Below are 9,847 nucleotides of genomic sequence, written 5' to 3'. Positions count from 1 at the left end.
ATATATATATATATAAAGGAAGGAAGGAAGGAAGAAGAAAGAAAGAAAGAAAGAAAAAAAGAAAGAAAGAAAGAAAGAAAAAAACTATACATTATGTGACCATAGGAAAGGCCACTCTAAGTCTCCCAGGTATTATGCAGAAACTTGGAAATGACAAATAAGTCTTATGTTTATATTCACTGAAATGAAGACTGAGTGGCACATAGACTCAACAGTATGAACTGTAACCAAATGTACAGACTCAAGGAGACATAAAACACACACACTGGCTTCAGTCCTGTGAGCAGTAGGACCGCACAGGGACCAGATTCCCAGCCCTGCCCTGATGAGTCTCACTCACCTCAGCGGAGAAGTGTACCGACTTACTATCGGCCAGCTGCAGCTGTGACGTGAGCTCCACCACCCTGGCCATGTAGTGGTTTTTAATCAGGTCTTCACGGGATTCTGCATCCTGAACCTAAATAGAGCGTGCACACACAAACAAAAGCTGCCAGGGAGATGATGCAATTCTAGGTAAAGAAAAAGACCTCATTTTGCACACATGCACTTGAAATTGGATGGGGAATTGCAGTTTGCCTCAAAGAAACACCAGCTGTGGCAGGTAAACACTTTCAATTTTTCATTCGGCATTCTGCCTCTCAGACAGAAGCTGTGGCTTCAGAACCTCTCAGCAGAGAGCAGAGCTGAGATGAAGGACTGGGAGGCCCACTCCAGGCTGCAGCCCTCTAACCAGGCTTCATCCACCACAAACCTGACTTTCAAAACCTCTGCCTGAGCAGGGAGTGGTGGCACATGCCTGTAATCCCAGCACTCGGGAAGCTGAGGCAGGAGGATCACTGTGAGTTAGAGACCAGCCTGGGCTACATAGTGAGTTCCAGGTCAGTCTCACCTGCAGAGTGAGACCCTGTCTCAAAAACAAAACAAAAAAAAAACCACAACAACAACAAAAAACAAAACCTCTGCCTGTCTGGCTCCTATGTCCTCTTCTAATTGGAAGAGGGTAGGGGACGGGGTATTTATTGGAACTGTGAAATTCTGAACATTCATTTTTTTTCCTTAAATTATCTTAAGACAACTTTAATGCTCTTAAGCATGCTAATAAACTTTTTCTACATCAGTTTTTGGTCTTTGTTCCGGACTTGTATTCCTCCAAATTACTCTGGCAATGATACACTACTGAGTTTCGTTTAAAAATACATGCACAGCCAAGTGCAGTGGTGCATGCCTCGAACCCAGCTACCCAGGAAGCTGAGGAAGGAGGACTGTTTTTAAATTCGAGGCCAGTCTGGGCAAAGCAGCAAGACTATGTCTCAAAATAAAAAATAAAAAAGGCTTGGAATGTAGTTCTGTGGGGGGTGCCTCTGGGTTCAATATCCACTGATGGAGGAAAAAAATATATGCAGAAGTTCAAGATTTCTTGTACTACGAGATAAATGAGAAAATCAAAGGTTTTATCAATCTACTGGAACTATAATGATCAGTTTGCCATACTGAATGGTAAACTGCTTAACTTCAGCTTTTATCATCAGTTACTTGTAAAGTTACATCTCAGAATATTTCAAAATCAAACCTGCAGACCTGTGTGACAAGCCAAAGCTGACCTGCCCCCACTCATTCCGAGCCGCTGCTCATCAAGACCCTCAGCTTCACATGCACGCCAGCAAGAGATGGCCTCACAGGGCCAAAACGGACAGGTCAGGCATGCAACAAGGGATCACAAAAGCAGCTTATCATCTGTTGGTGATGGTTAAAACAGAACCAGAGAGAAAGCAACACAAATCCATTGAGAGAGGCGGAAAACACTGGCTCCACATTTGCTGTAATTGTGAGGAAAAAAAGTGGACAAAGGCAGCTTCTACAGGACTTTGCCAACAAATACACTGCCAGGCATTTACTAACAGACAATGATGTTAAGTGCATATTACCTTGCTATCAGATGTCCTGGTTAAAATCCCAACCTGAAACATAAGGAAAAAGAATCCTCAGAATAGAATGTTTGCATTTCAAACACAACAGGTTGAATACTTGTAACATTTTCTCTTCTCAGTCCACACTGGTTTACAGAGCGCAGGGCACGCAGGACTGGGAGATCACTTCTATAATGCTAACATTCAGGATGCTGAGACAGGAGGATCACTTTGACTTCAAGGCTAGCCCGGACTAAATAGTGAGTTTAAAGCCAGCCTTGACTATATAGTGAACCCCTACCTCAAAAAAACAAAACAAAACAAAACAAAAACAGTCATGGCTGCTAAATTTGGGTTATAGTTCAAGGTGAAAGGGGGAGTGTGCATAGGCACAATCACAACTACTAGAGAACCTCTTCCAACAGACTTTGCTAACTAGAGATGACATTGATAGGTAGTTTCCATCTATTTTAAATAATATCCTCAAAGCATTATTCTGAGCAGTTAGCAGTACACTCACCTACAATAAAAGAGTCTTTTATCATACTTTTTAATTGAATAGCTTTAATTTTCTTCTCAGTGAAGCAGGAGTAGCAATTATTCTTTCTTTTTCAATTAAAAAGTGTTTATGCCCAGGGGCTGGGTGGGGTGGCATATACCTATAATCCCAGCACTAGGGAGGCTGAGGCAGAAGAATTCCTTGCCATGAGTTTGAGGCCAGCCTAGGCTACACTGCAAGTTCAAAGCCAGCTTGAACTACACAGTGAGACCCCTGTCTCAAAAAACAAAATAAACAAAAAACACTACAAATATTTCATGAAAGAACAGAATCATCTTACATTTGACTTAATGAATCTTTTCCAGAAATGCAGCTCTCACAAAGGGGACATCTCCTGTAAAATCACAGGGAATTTAATGGAGTTGCAGGGAATTTACTGCAGCTGCTTTTGGAAGAAGACAGCCTACTTACTAACCTACTTTTTTTTTTTTTCTAGAGATACATGGATCATTACTATTATAAACTAACATGTAATTTAAATGGCTGTTATGGTCTGAATGTCTGGCTTCCCAAAATTTGTATGTTAAGATCCTAAGCCCCAAGGTGATGGTATAGGAGGTTAGGGGCATAGGGAGGTGACTTCATGAGACCAGAGCCTGTAGAGAAGAGAGCAGAGGACTCCCACACCCCTGCCACTTCATGAGTCCAGGAAACACCCTCACTGGACACCAGACCCAAAGGCACCTCGATCTTCAACTTCTTCCAGAACTGGGAGAAAATTTCCATTCTTCCAAGTCACCCAGTTCATGGTATTTTGTTGTTGCAATTGGAATGCATGAAACAATGGTTTACACTGAACACTAGGTTAGATCCTTACCAGTGAGTATGTAGAAAAGAAAACCATGAACAACCATGAAGACACTCACCAGACCAGTGTTCTGCACAGGCTCCAACGAGGCCTTTGCCATGGCTTCGTCCTGGACAGCAGTGGTCACCATGACAGCACTTTCCTGGGCCAGCCCAGCTAGCTGCCCGCTGCTGGTGCTCTTTAGCTTATCCACAATTCGCTGGTTTTCTTTTTCCAGCTTGATTTTGGCTAATTGTGCTTCCAACATCCAATGTTCTTTTTCCTGTTCCAGTTTAGAAATCTTTTCCAAACTCTGTTGAACCTTGAAAAGTCATAGAGTTGTTCATCTTAGGAATGATGCAGAGGAGTCTTAGCAGCTATGTTATTCAGCTTTTCATCACTGTGACAAAATACCTAATGACACCTTAAAAGGAGGAAAGGCTTATGTTGGCTAGTACTGTCAGAGGTTTTGGTCCATGGATGGCTGAACCCACTGCTTTGGCCTGAGGTGAAACAGAACATCACAACATAAAGGGATGGCTACAGAAACCTCACGGCAACCAAGAAGCACAGAAAGCAAGGGGCCGGGGACAAGATACAGTTTCTAAGGCCATATCCCATGACCCAGTCCTTTTAACTAAGCCCCACCTTCTAATGGGCCATTTAGTTAGAACTCATCAGTGATGAGCTCTTAGGATCTGATCGATTCCCAAAAGCTGATGAACTGGCAACCACGCCTTTAACACTATAAGCCTTTGGCAGAACATTTCCGATCCTGACCATAACAGTGGTCCAAAAATGCTTTACAAAATGTAAACTAAAACTACTTCGCAGAGGTTTAAACAATAAAGCCTGGCCCTGGGATGGGGAGATAAAGTGAGAAATTGAAATACAGTAAAATAAAACCTGTTTATCAAGGACTTCATTAAGAGAGCAAAAGAAAAGACAAGGAATAGAAAAGGAGTCTGTATGGTATTCAACAGAGATATTATACCCAGAACATATATAAAGAATTCTTGCAAGTCAGTAAGAAAAGGATGCCTAAAAGAAAAACAGGTAAAAATAACAAAAACACCAGAACAGGCCCTGGAATAAGACTATAAATGTAAGAAGAAGGTGCTCGATATCACTAACCATCAAGGCACAGCAATTTCAACCACCTCTTTCATTATGTTCAAAAGACAGGAACCTTCACTCCTACAGTGCTGAGTCAAGTTAGAGGGGAAGAAACATAAACACTGAGACTGCATTTAATGAAAGGTTTGTACCAGACAACAGAGCCCTTCTATGGCATGAAAACGCAGGAGAATGGTGAGCTTTGGGAGGGGAGTGTAGTATGGAAAAGGGTCTGAGGAAGGCTTCTCGAGCCTTTTCTAAAATACACCTTATAGAGAGAAATACTCCCCTCCGTTTTAAAATCTGGGCCCTGGTTGCATTTAATACTCACCTATGAAAATCCACTATGGTGTACATTAGTGATGTGTATATTTTCTGTAAGTATGTTATACTTTGTTTATTATGGTGCTGGGGACTGAACTCCAGGCTTTTGCAGTGAGCGATATCCCCAGCCCTTTTTAATTTATATTTATATTTAGAGACATGGTCTCACTAAGTCACTAAGTTGCTTAGGCTCCAACTTGTGATCCTTCTGCCTCAGCCTTCCAGACAGCTGGGATTACAGACATGTTCCACTATGTCCAGCTTGTTATATTTTAACAAAAAGTTAAAAAGCCAAAATTCTCAGGGCAAATAAAAGCTTGAGTCACATATAAATAACAATAATCTTACAGTATGTTCAAATGCTTTACCAGCTATCATAGCTGAACAATTACCGTATACCAGATAATGTGCGTCACACTTTCTTCCAATTATCCCAGGGTGGCCTCCTAATAGTCCTACAGTTCTTATTTTTCAAAGAATAAAAGCTCCCAGAAGCTAGACCATTTGCTAAGCTAGAAAACACACCCATCTGCTTGGCCCACACGTCCATGTCTTCCTGCTGTGTCACACTGCCACCTACTAGCTCAATGCAACCTCACAAGCCTGAGAGGCCAGTGGCGCAGCAGGACAAGCCTCAGCTCTGAGACCAGGCAATTCTGTCACTTACTTGCTATTTTGCATACAATTCACTTAATTTCTTTGAACCTTACTTTTCTTACATTAAAAAAAAATTGAATAATTTTTAAAGCATTTCTACTTATTGTGTCTGAGGAGTTACTATGTAGATGAAAGGTTTAGTCCCAACATTCCAGTACTTTAATGCTGAAAAGATAAAGTGATACATATTTAATAAGAATACAGATATTGTCTCAGGTAAAGACCCATCCACCACCACCAGGGATCGAACTCGGGACCTTGCACTTGCCAGGCACGCACAGCGCCACCGAGCTTCATCCTTGGCCCATCAGGTAAATGTCTTTGTATTCTCTTTAAGTATTTCTAAAACTAAAGGCAAGTCAGATGTTGAACTGAATAAATAAAACTCTGATAAAGCTAAATTGATCTCAGTACCAATTTCTGAAAGAGATCGTACCTTCTACCTTCACTTGCTATTCAAATTCAACTGACCAACTAATCATTCAAAATTTTCCACTCCTGCTCATTTAAGAAATGAAACCAAATGCTGATACTCTAGCTCCTCCCTCCTTTTTATCTTACTATTTTGGATATTTAAATCCATTGTCCAAAGAATCGGTCATCACAGTCCAAGTATGTTAGTATTAATCTTGTGCCAACTGTAATACCAACTGAATCAAGATCAAGTACTTACAGTACTGATAGGTTTTTTTGGTGATGCCTAAGGTGCTTCTTAGTATGTATGGAACAACTAATTTTTTTTTTTTTTTTTTTGGTACGGGGATTGAACTTGGGTCCTGTACACTTGCCAAGCAGGCGGCAGAACCACTGAGCCAAATCCCTGGCCCTGGAACAATTAATTTTATATGTCAGTCACATGTTAATGACACAAGTCTTCTGAATCCCTCATTAATCTGCACAACTAAGCACACTCTTCCACAGGATTCAGCAGCTCTGCGGCTGCCAGGTCCCAGGACTCCCAGGGCCCTACCTGTTGTGCAAGCCCCTCCCGGCTTTCCGTAGAGCTGAGAAGGACCCGGCGGTCTGCCAGTGCTTCCTCATAAGGCACAGATTCCGGGAGGGTCTGTGGGGAAAACAAGTAAGAATTCAGGAAAAAAATCCTGTGACCCATCCTGCCCATCTGACTCTACATACACAGACGACAACACTGGACAGGTGTGGGGATAAATTCAGATGTGTGCAGACAGAGAGTATTGTCTTTAGTGCCGTACTTGTGAAAAGATAGATAGATGCATTTCTTCTGAAAGAAGAAAATAATGAAAGAGAACTTATGCCAATTATTAAAGCTACACTAAGTAAAACTACATGTCCTGCACCAAAATATAGATTTAAGAACAGAATAAAAATCCAGAAACAGATAAGAGCATACATAAAAATCTATTTATTATGTGACAAATACTGCATTTCTAATTCAGTGGAGAAAGGATATTGGATAGATAGTGCAAGGAGAATGGCTGATCCTTCTTTTATACCTTCTATCAGAATAAATTCTGCATTAAAGATTTAATTCTAAAAATTAGATGGCAAACACTGGGATAAAATGTAGGTGAGTTTTTCTACAACCATGGAAAGTGCTGTGGCTGAAAATGAATACTACATAAGGAAAAAGACTTGTTGGATATTGAAACTATTCATTGTTGTTATAGCCGAAGATTGAGACTTGGGCCTTTGCATGCACTCCACTGAGCCCCAAGTTCTGAATACACAGGGAGCTCTTTCAACCTTAATTAGGAATATTTATTTTACATTATGTGAAAGATGCTGGGGGTGGTGGTACACTAACATAAGCCTAGCTACGCAAGGGCCAAGGCAGGAGGGTTGAGAGCTGGGGGCCAGGCTGGGAATCTCAGCGAGACACTCACAAAAACAACTTCAAGAAGAACTGGGTTATTTTTTTTCCCATTCCTCTGCCCTTCCTTCAACCCCTGCACTCCTCCCTATCTACAAAGACTTTGTTTCCATTTTTTAGGATGATTATGTAAAAGTGCAAATTTCCAATGATGAATGCCATTACACTGCATACACTGAATGTACCAATATAATTAATCAACTAAAAATAAAAAATAAAACATTGTTATACAAAAAAAAACAAAAAAAAAAAAAAAATTTTTAAAAAAAAAAAAAAAAAAAAAAAAAAAAAGAAGAAGAACCGGGCTATAGCTCAATAGTAGAGCCTTTGCCTAGCGCATGCTAAACCCTGAGTTCTACCACTAGTACTGCAAAAATAAATTAATCCATTGAAATAAAACAGTTAAAACACCTAACAGAGACAGAATACAAATGATATTTATGAAAGGGTATTCAATCTCATTAATAACAGTGAGAAGCCTCTCCTACTAGGAGCAACAAAGATTAAATTTATATATTAAGTTGGTATGTCTATAAACTTAACTTAAAAATAAGTATACGTGGGCCGGGGATTTAGCTCGGCAGTTCGGTGGCCTGCCTTCTAAGCGCAAGGACCCGAGTTCAATCCCTGGTACCAAAAAAAAAAAAAAAAAAAAGTATACGCTAGACAAATGTGCCAAAATTTGAAATTTTTACAAATACTGAACTATCATTTGGTAGAATTAATTGTAAAGATATATTTAAAACAATTACACAAATATAGGAAGATCTTGGCTGTAGCTATTAAAACTTAAAATGTAGCTAGACATGGTAGTACATGCCTGTAATCTCAGCTAATAAGGAGGCCAAGGCAGGAGGATGGCAAGCTTAAGGGCAATCTGGGGTAGAGCTCAGTGGCAGAGTACTTCCCTAGCATGCACAAAGGCCCTGGTTCAATCCCCAGCACTGCAAAAATGAAAACAAAATGTAAACAGTGCAAACCACATGCCTTAAAACATTTTACTTCTCAGTATTTCACATATGCAAAAGGAGATATTTACAAGGGGGTAGTTTTACTATAACAATAAAAAATGAGAAACAACCTTAATGTCCTTCAATGAAAGGAACCTAAGTGAATTATGGATACTCATTTTATAAAATTCTATGCTGTATTCAAAAGGACACAACGTGTGATGACACAGATCACTAAAACACTTTAAATGAACAAAACTACACAATGACTGAAACTTACAATAGGCTAAAAAAAAAAGAAAGAAAAGAGAATTCTTTACATTGCTTATAGGTTTATATAGATGAATATAAATGCTCCAAGAGTCTGGAAGCTTATACAACAAACTGATAAATATGGCTACCTCTAGATGGAAACTGGAACTGGGATAATTTGCCTATAACATTCTAGTTGAATATAAGAATGTTTATGTAATTTGTAATTAAAATTTTTAAAGAGAGCTAGGGATGTAGCTCAGGGGTAGAATGCTTGCCTAGTAGGCACAAGATCCTGGGTTTGATTTCTAACACTGGAAAAAAATTAAAGTGAAGGGGAAAAGAAAAATGAAAATACACTCTGCAGTACTACATGTAACAGTGAAAAACAGCCAACAACTAATATCCACCAGCAATGGAACGGCCAAATTATTACATATGTAGAGAATATAATACTATAGAGGCATTAAAATGATGATAGTAATTTATATTGTATACATATATGAACTTATACACAATGTGTTGAGAAAAAGATTCTAAAACACCATATGACACTGAGCACATTTTGCTTTTTACATTGCATATATACACCCAGAAGAGTGCTTATACACATATTGAAGCTTTTTAACATATAGATATATTCTAACAAATAGTAACTAACTACATTTCAGTGGTGGAATTTGACATCATTATAATTTTCTTAATGTGCTGCTGTATCTTCTGATTTATTTTTATTTTTTGCAATGATCATGTATGTTTTTACCATATTTATTTTGCTTTGTTTTTTGCTTTTGGTACCGGGGATTGAACTCGGGTCCTTGCGCTTGCAAGGCAGGCCACCAAACTGCTGAGCTAAATCCCCAGCCCTGTTTTACTACATTTACAAAAAATTATAAATATATTTAAATTTTTTGTTTCTAAAGTTTAAGATTTGTTGAAGTTGTATATGTATTGCCTGTCAGCTATAACAATCCAGGCACAGAGGACAGGAGCCACCAGGCCTGGGCTTACCAACCAAGGTTTGGGTCTGTCACCTGTTCACCCCCCACCAATCACCAAACACCTTCACCCCCAAATGGGGTAAAATCTAAACAACATGGACTGTGGAGAAGCTCCTGCCACACTCTGGACCAGTTCCTAAGTCTCCCTCCAGGGCATGCGTTCCCAGCAGCTCACACACCTTTCTCAGAGCCTTCATGTAGGCGGCAGCTTTCTTCTTGTACTGCAGCATGCATGCCGCTGAGAGGGGGCTGATGAACCTGCTGGCCGCTCGGGGCCCATAGCTGAGCGAAGCAATGAAGTAGTCCACATTGTTGCTGAAGAAGGACGCCATCTAAACAGCGTGGGACAAGAAGACAGATTCTTTTTTCCAACAGTAATCCGAAGTTCATATCTAATAGCTTTCTGAGTTCAGTATTTATGGCCACCCCACCCCACGGAGTCCGT

At 39.9% G+C, this 9,847-nt stretch overlaps 1 protein-coding gene across 1 annotated transcript in view; it reads right to left on the bottom strand.

Moving 5' to 3' along the window:
* Positions 1 to 9,847, bottom strand: part of Ppp1r21 (protein phosphatase 1 regulatory subunit 21) — a 64,775-nt gene that overhangs the window by 6,789 nt on the left and 48,139 nt on the right. The window contains exons 15-19 of the mRNA XM_010615802.3: positions 9,582 to 9,734; positions 6,321 to 6,413; positions 3,333 to 3,575; positions 1,926 to 1,958; positions 341 to 457 (exon numbers count right to left, since the gene is read on the bottom strand). Of these exons, the coding sequence (XP_010614104.1) occupies positions 341 to 457; positions 1,926 to 1,958; positions 3,333 to 3,575; positions 6,321 to 6,413; positions 9,582 to 9,734 (639 nt within the window). The remainder of the gene's footprint in view (positions 1 to 340; positions 458 to 1,925; positions 1,959 to 3,332; positions 3,576 to 6,320; positions 6,414 to 9,581; positions 9,735 to 9,847) is intronic.

The sequence above is a fragment of the Fukomys damarensis genome, unplaced genomic scaffold, assembly GCF_012274545.1.
Source record: "Fukomys damarensis isolate Sample0158 unplaced genomic scaffold, DMR_v1.0_HiC HiC_scaffold_2, whole genome shotgun sequence".
NCBI lineage: Eukaryota > Metazoa > Chordata > Mammalia > Rodentia > Bathyergidae > Fukomys > Fukomys damarensis.
The sequence above is the reverse complement of the archived record's forward strand: the minus strand, read 5'-3'. Positions and strand labels throughout refer to the sequence as shown.